The sequence below is a fragment of the Gadus chalcogrammus genome, chromosome 13, assembly GCF_026213295.1.
Source record: "Gadus chalcogrammus isolate NIFS_2021 chromosome 13, NIFS_Gcha_1.0, whole genome shotgun sequence".
NCBI classification, from domain to species: Eukaryota; Metazoa; Chordata; class Actinopteri; order Gadiformes; family Gadidae; genus Gadus; species Gadus chalcogrammus.
Genome location: NC_079424.1, coordinates 16,099,639 through 16,112,514, shown reverse-complemented (window position 1 = coordinate 16,112,514; position 12,876 = coordinate 16,099,639). Strand labels below are relative to the sequence as shown.

Sequence of the window (12,876 nt, the reverse complement as noted above, 5' to 3'; positions counted from 1 at the left end):
CCCTCTCAAAGGACGGAGCCGGAGAGCAGGCCTGTGGTTGCTGCTGCTGCTCCGCCTCATCAGCGTTAATAAGAGGGGCTCCTCACTGCTCTCCCTCCGGAAGCCAGCCGTGTTCGGTCCCCGTCGCCGCGGGCATCCATCTCAGCGAGGCAGGCAGAGGCCAAGCGGCAGCCTTCGTGCTGCGTGCTCACACACACAACATCTCCACGTGCACGCCCGTGTCCAGGATTCCACCCCCCCCCCACACCCCCACCCCCTGCCCAGCAGCATGTATAACCACATTTACTGTAAGAGGGAAGTGTGATGTCTGTCTGGCTTGTCTCCCCGTCTGGACGAACACGCGGAGGTTGGAGGAGGGGGGCTGAGTTTGTCAAGACCTCCTCCATCTCCTCATGTTGCTAGCAGACCGAGATGTACCAACAATGGAAAGTGCTGGTTTCACAATACTTTATTTAGCCCCACTTCCTGACTTTGCCACACTTTCATAACTTACGAAACTGCCTGGTGCTGGAAGTGAGTTTGTGCGTACGTGTGCGAGTGTCCTCCTCTGACCTCCATAGCACCCCCATGACCTCCAGAGTCCCCCCTCTGACCTCCAGAGTCCCCCCCCCCTATGACCTCCGGCAGTAGGCCCCCCCCCGACCCCGGCGGTAGCCCCCTGGCGGCTGACCTGCAGCTCCCGGTTGTGGTTCTCGCAGAGCAGCTGCATGAGGCGCAGGATGGGCTGCATGATGGTGATGATGACGCTCATCTCGCCCTCCTCCTGGCCCTTGTCGCCGGCCGGCGCTGCCGCCGCCGCCGCGCCCTCCGCCGCCGCCTGCTGCTCCTCCGCCTCCGCCTCGCGCCGGTACGTGGTGAAGGCCTTCTTGGTGGTCAGTGTGGCCTCCACCAGCTGCTCCTTGATGTCCTCGCTCGCCACCGCCACCACCACCACCGTGTTCGCCGGCACTGTCGCCGCCGCAGCAACCAGCCCCGGAGCGTCTTTAGCTAGCCGCAGAGAGGTCAAAGGTTGGGTGTTGATTATAGAATGCGATAATCGGAATATATAAAAAATATATAATAAACTCATTGATTTTGTTGAAGTTGCGAGACTATGTGTGAATGGGTTTTTTGGGGCTTTCTAGTCCTTCAGTAACCCATTAAACCCCTTTAAGATTGACATTCGCCCTTTCATTCATTCAATCAGTCAGCCGCCCATGTTGGTTTCCAATAGTGCGACTAGATAAGCGAGCAGTGATAGTGCCTTTAACCTCACACATGTCTAACCTCCCGCGTCCTGACCTCTAACCCCCCCTGCCCTCTCAAATAATCCCATTAGACGTGTGGGGTTTGTTTTGCACTATGAAGGTTGGATTTTGTTGGCTGCTTCCAACAAAAGGATAAGGGTTAAGCATAGTGTAGGAGTTTATTTCTCTTTCAGACACATAAATAACTTAATCCAAGGCAAAAGATATAAAACAGTTATTTCCCGATGGCTTCTGATCAGCAGAAGAAATTTGGAAGAAGGGAAGGGAACAACATAAACTGCAGCCATCACACAAGACTCACAAGTCAGTCTCTAAACGCTTTCGCACAGCAACGGACTGAGGTCATTCTCCCAGATTCCGTGTCTGAAACTGGGTGGGAACAATTAGGGAGTAAAAGAAGAAACCTGCCTTGCATAATCAATAGAAAGTCCCAGAGTCAACTCATATCAGGGAGGTGACATGCCGAGGTCGGGAGCAGTGTTTCCCACACATTGACGAGACTATGGCGCACCGCCATAGTCTAATTTCGGCCGCCATAGTCTCTGCGTGCACATGTTTTTTTTTTTTTTTTTTTTTTGCTCAGACGAAGTTCGTGCGCTGCATCCCATTAGGCATACCAGGCAATTGACTGGGGCCCCGGGCCACTACTAGGGGGCACCCTAGAGCCAAAAAAAAAAAATCGCTCCATACACCCCCCCCCCCCCCCGTCAACAATCGCTCCAACCCCCCCCCCCCACCCCTCAACAATCGCTCAAACCCCCCCCGTCAACAATCGCTCCAACCCCCCCCCCTCAACAATCGCTCCAACCCCCCCCGTCAACAATCGCTCCAACCACCCCCCCCCCCCCCCCCCCCCGTCAACAATCGCTCCATACCCCCCCCCCCCCCCATAGTCTCCAAAATTTCTGTGGGAAACACTGCGGGAGTGCTTGTCAACACTGTTGCTCTAACACCTTTCTTATATTCCCGGGTCAAACCTGTACACACAAAGTCGGAAAACCTTAAATTCACAGACTGGTGGCGGCCATTTCTATCGGTAAAATGGCGTTTGCCTCAGATAATTGGGAACTATTTTTGGTGCGTGAGAATTAGGTTTATGTCATGCGCCGCTGACCAAGACTGGCAAGACAGAAGCAGCTGATGAAATTATCATGCCAGGGGTGCTTCACAGGTAGGCTATTAAATCATAGCATGGAAAATAACGCAGAATTATCTAAGTGTTCTATGACCAACTAGAATCTGGTTGTGTTGTTACTAGCACTTGTTTATAAAAAAATGGACTATTCTGAACACATTGGACAATTTTGGAAAGTAATTAAAAGTGTTTCCCCCTCCCATGAATAGCTAGGCTACTGTAACTCTACAAGTAAAGCGACTAACGGAGAGCAAATGCTCAGTCAGCGAACTCCCCTTCTTGACGGACAACGAGGAATTTGTAATCAAAAACTGAATCTGGTTAAGTTTGGCAACCTCCTATTTCAGGATATCTCGGCATATACCTTTAGGAGAAACACCTTGATAATAGTCCCAATAATATTTATATTAGACTGTGTTATGCCTGGCTGGACTTGCCCAAAACAAATTTAGGAAGCAGAGAAAAAAATAAAGGAAATGGACTGCACCGCATCTTTCTCGCACTATCCTAAACTGTGGCCACTCCAAGCACTTTAGAATGAGTTCCTCACATTCACCGTTTCACCCATCCATTCATATACACTTTCATACCCTACAGTGTGGTCAACCATAGACCGGATACACTGGATCTAGCCTGTCGGGAGCAGGTAGGACAAGGTTAGCTTGCTAAGGGACACCTCAACTGTTGGTCCTCACCAACTTTCACCCACACGTTGGAGAAAATGTAAAATAAATAACTCTTGCGTGGGGGTGCAGTTGAAGGTAGGAGGAAGGTCTGTGTTCAACCCTGAATAAAGGTAGTACGTACCTTTCTTGCGTGCTACGGCGTCCTTGTCGGGTGGCTCCTCCTCCTTCTTCTTGCTGCCCAGGTCGCTGGTGTTCACCGTCACCGTGGCCTTGATCTCCTGCTGCGCCAGCTTCATGCGCTCGTAGAACACCTTGAAGAACTTCTCAGACTTGTTATCGCCCGTCAGCCGTGCAAAGAAGGACCTCTGCGTGGAGACGGAGGAGAGTCGTACACGTTTGTTATACATTTTGTTATTGAGCTGTTGGAGCTGTTATCTACATTGACAATTGCAATTATAATCTTATGTAGATGCATGTCATTCATGAGCAGTTAGTATTTCTGTTTCTACTATCTAAACTTTTCATTTTTATTTACAGCCAGGTTGTCATGTTGCACTTGTATTTTGTAATTATTTATACCACTCATGTATGCATGATTATTCTCAGCTTTCTTTATTTTAGCATATTCTCAACTCCTTCATTATTTTACTGTCTTGACTGCGTGTGATAAAGTGCATCTGATGTTATCCTATCTTATCTTAGGCTCAACGCAACACTTACAACATGTGACCCGGTGTATTGTACAGTAAGGCTCGCGTGTTGCAGAGTATTCTCGTGAACTCTGCATTTGACTGTGGTAAACAGCTCAGGGACAGTTCTTAGGGTGTTGGTTCAGCCCTGGTTCTGTGGAAGGCTGCGAGCTCACGCGGGAGAGGAGTTACATAATGACTGCTTTCCTTTACGGTGGGGAAAACACGCTGAAGGGCCAGCACTGTTCTAACCTGAACTCACTCCATCTGCTCCCTGGCCTGGGGGCAAAGCAGGAGGCTTCCCTGGAGACTATGTGCACACACGGGCACACACACACCCACACACACAGACACACAAGCATGCATCCACGTGCATATGTGCCTGCAACCACACATCAGCACATGCCCACTTCAACAAATAGGCTTCTTACATTTGAACTTATAATCGACGGTATATTATACAATTGATATATATATATATATATATATATATATATATATATATATATATATATATATATAAATAAACAAAAGACATACATAACATCAATTAGCAAACATAAACAAGCAAATAATAATTAAATACACATTTGCATTCAAATGCAAATACACCGAAAATGGTTCAAACATAACTGCTTGGTGTGTTCCTGCAACCACAGCAGGCTTTGTGAGAGGCTTCAACAGGAGAGACGGGCAGTGTGATACGTGATCCAACACCACTCCTCTGCAGCGGCGCCCTTCTCTTCACAGAGTGCTTTTCATCGTTGTCGCAACTGTTTTTTTGCGCAACGCGCGGGAGTACCCTGCTCTATCCCCCCCCCCCCCCCCCTCCGCCACAGCACCCCCCTCCCCCCTCCAATCCCTCGTTACATAAGGGCTGTAATCAGCTGAGTGGCGGCAGCGGGGAAACGCGGCACCTCCGCCAGAGCCCTGTTACATCACACCAGAGGGAGGCGGGTGGTGCTCTGGTGAGGTGTAGTGTGGGTGGGTGGGGGGGGGGGGGGGTGGGGGGGTGGGGGGCCAGTGGGCCGTGGGGTGGCGCCACTGGCCCCCCAAATTTCTTTTGTGCCAGGACAGTGTGTGTGAGGAGGAGTCTGGAACGGATGGCGGGGGAGGGAGAGGGGGCCTGGAGTTATCACGTAAAGGCTGCTTTTTTTTGTGAAGGGGGGGCCCTTTGAAAGTCTCTTACATAACCCCCCCGGTGAGGGATGCGCACACAAGTCTCAAGAGCCGACACACACACGTACACACACACACAATCAAGAAGAGTAGTGTACTTTTCTGCAGGTGCAACGGTTGCCTCTGTAGGAGGTGCGGTGCTTATGGATGTCAAGCCTGCGAGACATAAACCTATTTACAAAACTATGAGTAACATTATTAGATAAAAAATATACTAGATATAGTAAAGGCCTTTATATAAATAAAAACAATGAAATAAAACTTGATGAATATTGAATATGAAATATAAATTAATGTTGAAGTCACATTGACAGAAGGGACGAAGGAGTGTGTCAAGTATGTATATAAAGGCCAGATAAGATCATACCTTTCCAAGTCAATCAAAGTTGTTTTCTTTCTGTTCGTTTTATGAAACACTTTTAATTTCTTTCTTGTTTTTGTTGCTTGATGTTTATTCAGAACATGTTGTCCGAGCCGTGAACATAATCTTGTTTACGAGATGGGGGTCATTCATTTCATCGTTATCTGATTAGGGAATGAATCGGCAAAGACTTATGCAATACTTCTCTCTCTCTCTCTCTCTCTCTCTCTCTCTCTCTCTCTCTCTCTCTCTCTCTCTCTCTCTCTCTCTCTCTCTCTCTCTCTCTCTCTCATCTCTCTCTCTCTCTCTCTCTCTCTCCCCTCACCTCTCTCTCTCCCCTCACTCTCTCTCCCCTCTCTCCTCTCTCTCTCTCTCCTCCCCCTCTCTCTCCCCTCACTCTCTCTCCCCTCACTCTCTCTCCCCTCTCTCTCTCTCCCCTCTCCCTCTGTCTCCCCTCTCTCCCTCTCTCCCCTTCTCTCTCCTTTCCTCTCCCGCTTTAAGTCCTTCTCTCTGGGCAGTAGAGAGCTGCAGAAACGCCTCAGGCTTTATGACATTACTGTGTTTAATGGAACCTCATGATCGCTCAGCCATTAAAAAACATCTCCAGTCAGGAAGGTGCGTGATGTTATCGACGCCTGACTGCCTTATGACGACGCGGGGGAGAAACAAACATGTGCAGTGAGTCTGCTGCCTGCTGTAGCCTGCAGCCCAGAAGGTCCTGTCCACTGTGGTGAGGAGGCGGGAGACTAGACTTCCATAAACAAGGACAAAGTACACTACAGACGCTCTTTGTTAAACGCCTGGTGGGCTGGGAAATGAAATGTATGCCAAGTGACATTCTATGCGGTGGATGGCCATGTTTGTGTTCCATTATTTGTTTGGGACAACGCACTTCAGAAGTATTTCTGGCGGACGTGCAAATATTTTCAGGGGCAAATAAACGTGTCAATAGATTTGATCAAGTTTTGTTTCATCAATGCACGCATTCCAGCAGTTGGCTGCTGAATAGTTTGTCTTGAGGAAAGTGGTGGGCTGGCATACTTCTCTGCCATGCAAGGCTTACACCTCCCACTGGGAGAAGGAGAGAAGGAAAGAGAGAAGGAGGAAAGAAAGGATGAGGAAAGACATTTTAACGAAAAAGGAAAAGAAAGGAGAGGAAAAAATAAGGAAAAAACGAAAGAAAGAAGGGAGGAATGAAAGAGAAGGAAGTGAAGGAAGAAAGAAGCAAAACGAGGAAAGGCAAAAAACTAATAAAAAAGAGAAACTCCTTTCCCTCCCTTTTCCTCTCTCCCCTCTTGAGCTGCCTTCTCCCTTTCCTGGCATCAACAAGCTCTGTTATGTAAGATCTATTTATACTGCCGGCTCGCCCCCCACCCACAACACACACACACACACACACACACACACACACACACACACACACACACACACCTCGCTGAGTGACAATGCCATACTGAGCCACCTCAACCAGCAATCCATCCATTTTTACATATATTGGCGGTTTTAAATTAAGGCAAATCCCATGCCAACTGAGGTGAGTGTTAAAAAGAAACATGTGATCACGTCCGCAGCGCCTAACAAGATGCGGGCAAAACCCGTGCTAAACGGACAAATCGAAACCCGCTGTCGACGAGTCATTTCTCACGTGCAAGAGCAGGCCGAACATACCTCATGTTGGCTGGTCATGCAGACTACAGGATAATGACATTGTTATGGACTTATAGTACAATAAGGGTTTCAGGGCGTGGCCTTCTAAACACCCCCTGCGCTCTATTGGCTGAGAGGGAGCTGGTGCTCGTGTTGTAAACACACCGATGCGTAAAAGGAGACTTTGACTTGTACTCTTACAAGAGGTTGGCAAGAATGGAACCTGATAGTGCTCACGGCAGACCGGACGCGACAGTAATCGGTTCCTGTTGAGTGAGAGTTAGTGACAGCTGCTTGCTTCTGTGATAGGTCGGGGTCACAGGTCGTGGGGGAGGGGAGGGAGAGGAAGAGAGGCCACAGTTCTGGGGGAAATGTTGTTGGGAGGGGAAGGCTGTGTGGGAATTAATGGCCCTTACATAATACTCCGCAACCTATCAATGGTAATCACCCACACATATGCTTATGTGTACAAACAAACAAACACACACACACACACAATCCTTTGTCCAGAGTTATGTAAATGTAACGTTTACAGTAAATGCCTGACATGCGGCATGTACATTTGCGCCCAAGCGTATTTGGGACGTGAACAAATTAGCATATTGTTGATACAAACAAGGTTTATGGTGCAGGTGTACACATCCCGATGCAGTCGTGTGTACTGTGCACAGTTTCTCAAGCACGAAAGCTAGCCCAGTGCACAGGAAACCTGACATGTGTTTGTGTGTGTGAGTTCTTGCGTGCGTGCGTACGTGTGTGTAAACATTAAGTGTCACTGTCTGTTACTTCTTGTTAACGTGTGTTTAGAGCCGCGCTGACAAGGGCTGTCAAGTCATATAAGTCAGGAGCTAATATTTGACAAAGTAGCGTGGTTTCAAAGCAGTCGGAAAGGATGCAGGGCATGGCTGTGTGAAATGACAGCCAGGTTTAAGGTCCTAAAAAGCGAGTGTGTATCTCTCTGCTTGCTTGAGGTTTCACAACTTCCACATCTGAATACCTGTAGCCTGTTCCATTTTCATTCGTCTCCTGGTGTTAAATGACACTTTAAAACGGAGAATTGGTTGCTTTAAAGAACTTTAAAGCAAGAGCTAAAGAAAGGCAGGAAAATGTAATTGTGGTTGATAAATGTCTTGACCCCTCGTTCTTATCACAGCTTTTCTGCTTTCAGATGTAGAAGATGACAAGAATCTTAGATTTTCCAGGGTTTCAAGTTTCTGTAAAGGTTTGTATGTCGTAACAGAGCTTGAAATGGGTACGCTGCCTATCTTGGCATGGTCTCTCTTGCAAAATGTATTTGAATATCACGAGACCAACCCGGTTTAATAAAAAATACTAAATTTAAATATAATACAGACAAGGCCTTGTGCGGCATGTGATGAATGCCACTGAAAGACTCTCCATAGTTCTTGAAATGCATAGCTAATGTGTGTTCAGCGTGTATGTTTATAATCTGTACAATGGCAGGCGTACAAACATAAAGACACCTTGCCTGAGAAACACTTCCATAGACCACGTCTCTGCTCACTGTATATCGGTGCAGTGAAGTCAAATAGGAGTGGAGCCAAAGCACACAGCCGTGTGGGGACGGACACAGAATAACGCTTCCCAATTTTTGATGTTCAAAATAAACCCGAGTTCTATACAAAGGGAGCGCAAAAGAAACAAAAGCTACATTTGCGCTGTGTGCGCATTGCTCGGCTGAGTCAATATGATTCTATTTTCCTTTTTTGGGTCGCAGCCCAAATAGGAACCGGTATTCACGCTCTGTGTGTATTGGGCTTAAGACGTAAGACTTGGAGCCCGGAGGGTATTCTCAGGTAAAGAGCTCTCCATTGGCCTCTGAATAACACTGGGACAAACTTTTGGTGCGAGCACCGCGGCAGGGAACACGGTCGACACAGAGCCTAACATTTGGCTGAATGAACACCAGAAGGTCATGCCTTTTTGAGTGCTATATTACAATAAAAGGGACAAGATCGATAGATTTTCTACGACTGTGACCAACAAGTCGACCTGATCGTAGCCGCGCCCGCGTGTGGGTATTACTTCACTCGATATGGGTCTGAAAACACCGGCTTCACCGAGAGAGAAGGAGAAAAGAAAGCGGTTGGACTGAAGGAAACTGCAAAATGTGTCCTAGGTTAAACAGCAGCGAGCTGGACCTAAGCCAATTTTCTTTGATTACGGACATAATAAATGTCACCCTTAGGGCCATAACATCCAGCTTATCCAGGGCAGAGCTCCGGGACCATGGACGAATCCGTCCCTAACCTCCCACCTCTATAGATCTCTAAAACTCATTTGATCTTTAAAGCTCATTCACTCTCCAACGCCCCCCCCCCCCCCCCCCCCGCCCAAACTCTTTCCTAGAAGCAGTGGTTAGCTCGGACTGAAAAACATTTGAAACCAAAAAACTCGAAAACAACAACAACAACAACAACAACAAGGTCTTTAGCACTAATGTGTTTCTGTCCTGTTTTTCATTTGGTGGGAAACAACCAGCCTTCTGTCCTTAAATCAGGCCCAGGCCGCCTGCAGTTTCACAAGATTTGGAAATGGGATGAATCTTCTGATATGCTTTCAATTCACTTTATACCAGCCACGGTGGTATTAATTGGGGAGGGAATCTGGGAATCAGATAATAAAGGAAAGAAGATGGACAGGGTTATGGCTTCAGTGTCCTTTTCCAATAGCTGCTTCTCAATGGCTGTGACTAATAGCGAAAGAAGAACATTTCCTTTGGCTTGGTTGGGGACCTCCCCGCCACTTAGGCATTGGTGAATATGCTAACATTAAAAAGTGTGTGTGTGTGTGTGTGTGGTGTGTGTGTGTGTGTGTGTGTGTGTGTGTGTGTGTGTGTGTGTGTGGGTGTGTGTGTGTGTGTGGGTGTGTGTGTGTGTGTGTGTGTGTGTGTGTGTGTGTGTGTATCATGACCCCTGAGGTGTTAACCATCAAACAGCGTGGCCGGGTCAAAGGTCAGCCAGTGTGACCTGCCCTGGACATTTGTCCTGGGGGGGGTTGCGTTACACATTCCCTTTGTTCTCTCAGAGTGTGACGTTGTGGGGCTTGGTTGGGCGTCACCTGGTGCTATTCATGAAGGAACAGGAGCCACATGTGAGGAGAACATCATGTGAGCGTGGCTGTGCAAACTCTGTGGGAAGTCAGGCTTTGTCAGGCAGGAGCACTATGCAAATATAACCCGCCGTTATGCAACACTGCGACCTGTTTGTGCACACGGAGGCACATACACACGAGGGCACAGGCGAACACTGACACACTCACGCTTGGCTCAGGTGGCGGGTGTGCACTCTCACAAATGCATGCATGCAGGCACACACACACACGCATACAGAGACACGCACACATATTGTGATAACCGCACGCACACATAATTGCAATCAGTCGCACACACACACAATTGCACTTGCTCACAAACACAGTCACACACAATTGCACTCACACACATAATTGCAATCAGAAGGACATACACAGTTGCACTCACAAACACACACACGCAAAATTGCACTCACTCACAAACACAAACACACACACACACTTGCACTCACTCACAAACACACACATACCCAATTGCACTCACTCACAAGCACACCAAAAACACAAACAACTGCACTCACTTACACACACACACACACACACACACACACACACACACACAACACACACACACACACACACACACACACACACACCACAACCACAACACACACACCACACACACACACGCATGCATAAACACACACACACACAAAGACAGGGAAAGACACACACACACACACATGCCAGGCTAATGTAATTGCTGTGCAGTCAGCTGAGGGCTGGTGTTGGGTTAGGAGAGGTTGTTGTTGTGGCAACTCCTGGCCCTGTGACCATGGACCTATGTGAACCAGCGTGCCCTCCGCAGGCTACGCTCCCCCTCCCCTCACCACCGCAGTCTGCAGCGGGGAGGCCTTCCAAACCGTTTTGTGTTGTATTCTGCACCGCACCTTTAGTGCTACAGCACGGGGGGGTGGGGTTCTTGCCTGTCTTTCATGTTGCCACCTGTCACTTGGTTGCGTGTAGCACAGCGATGCGTGCGGCTGCGTGGAAGAACAAGTAAAGAAACCCAACCCTCAAACTCTCCAAGGTTTTTCCCCAGAACTTCGTGCAGAAGGGTTCAGGCCAGGTAAGACTTGTTTTGGTGGTTTAAGAAGGCTAGCATGGCCTGTTCAGAGTGTGTTATTGTTTAGTGTAGGGTTTCTGGGGGTTGTTTCAGGTATCTCTTGTTGATGCCGTTAGCAGGGATAACGAAATTCATTTGTTTTCATGTGCGGTTTCAGGCCGCTTTAGCACATATCATTCAGAAGGTATTTCCATATCTCGTGTGTTTTTAGATGTCATTCCATGTATCCACCAGTCCACCATTCCATGTAACACTTCAGTCGCATGCCTATCATTGGCAGAAATATCCCTTTGAGGGGGAGGGGGATATTGTCCCCGACCAATAGGGTCCTGCTCACCTGTATGACGGTGTTGCCCCCCTCCAGCAGGGCGATGGCCAATAGGATGCTCTCCTGGAAGATGCGGTCGCTGGTGGCGTTCATGATGAGGTCGATGACCAGGTCTGAGGCGCCCTCCCTGTCCAGATGACACTGGACCTCCGCCAGACTCAGCTCTGCACGACCTCCGACCCCGGAGCTCACCACTACGGACACAGGCCGGGGTAGGGCAGATTGTGGGGTGAGACGATGCCATGGGTAAAGAACTGCATATCGGTTTGCTTGCTCTTCAAGAATGGAAGCAAAAAATATTTTTTTTATGTGTGTGACTTCTATGTAGTTGTGTAATTTATTTGAATGACTGATGTATGATTTGCTGCTACACAATGGAAATAAGCCTTCGGGCTTTATTGTGTCATCCCTGACTATTTATGTATTTTAATGCACAGAGTGCTGTTCATATATATATCAAAATAGTCAAATAAAATCAATCAATTAATCTACAATTAATTGATCGCATTTAAACTGCGCCTTTTCAAACTGGTGGTGCCTGAACGCGTATAGATGCCGCAGTTGTATCATGTCTGGCGTTATCCGGACTAACCTCATCCCCGATAGCAACCTGTACCAGAATTTACATAGCTGACGCTCGTCTGGACTTTTAATACAGACACCGTTTGCTCTCCAGCCACGGATGGATAGCCGCCCGAGAGAACAGCCAGCGAGATAACCTATTTTATCCTCTCTCTCTCTCTCTATCTCTCTCTCCTCTCTCTCTCTCTCTGACCCTCCATAACTCCAGCAGGTGCATGTGAAAACATGGGACCCATTCTGAATCAATGCATGCCGCTAAGGTCGCCTGGCAACCGCACGGCTCTGCATTAGCACTGTAAAACGACGCCTTGAATGCCCGGTAGCGGAGCGTCCGAGGACTGGGCCGCTGCCGACATCAGAAACATACTATCCCCCCCCCCCCCCCCCTAAACCTACATCACCGATGTCTGGAATGGCCCGGAGAACAGCGTCATATCAGTAGTTAACGCAAGGCTGCAGTGACGTGCGTATAAATGTCAGAGACAAACTAGCGCTTCACTGCTTAGGGAAAAGGTCATGGCTGGGTTGGGTGGCAGAAAGAATGGCCCACATCAGCTATTCTTATGTACACAGGGGAGAAGTGCAGACACACACATGCACATTCACAAACACAAAGACACACAAACGAACATGGTAGGCACACACATACATGCACAAACACATGCACACACACACAAACAAAGGGTAGACACCCACACGCACAGGGCGAGACACACAAACAACCCCCCCCCCCCCACACACACACCACACACACACACCACACACACAACGTAAGACACAGAAGACACACGCACACACAAGAAAGACACACACACACACACACACACACACACACAGGGAAGATGTGCACGTTTACACACATGGAAGACACATGTGCACGCCCATACAAAAGGGAAGACCCA

General features: G+C 48.3%; 1 protein-coding gene across 5 annotated transcripts in view; it reads right to left on the bottom strand.

Annotated features, from left to right (window-relative positions):
* The window catches only part of itpr1b (inositol 1,4,5-trisphosphate receptor, type 1b), a 95,157-nt gene that overhangs the window by 32,077 nt on the left and 50,204 nt on the right, over nt 1-12,876 (bottom strand). For all 5 annotated transcript variants that reach the window (XM_056605398.1, XM_056605399.1, XM_056605401.1 and 2 more), the window contains 3 exons: nt 11,402-11,586; nt 3,190-3,373; nt 671-987 (listed from right to left, as the gene is read on the bottom strand). In XM_056605398.1, coding sequence (XP_056461373.1) covers nt 671-987; nt 3,190-3,373; nt 11,402-11,586 — 686 coding nt within the window. The remainder of the gene's footprint in view (nt 1-670; nt 988-3,189; nt 3,374-11,401; nt 11,587-12,876) is intronic.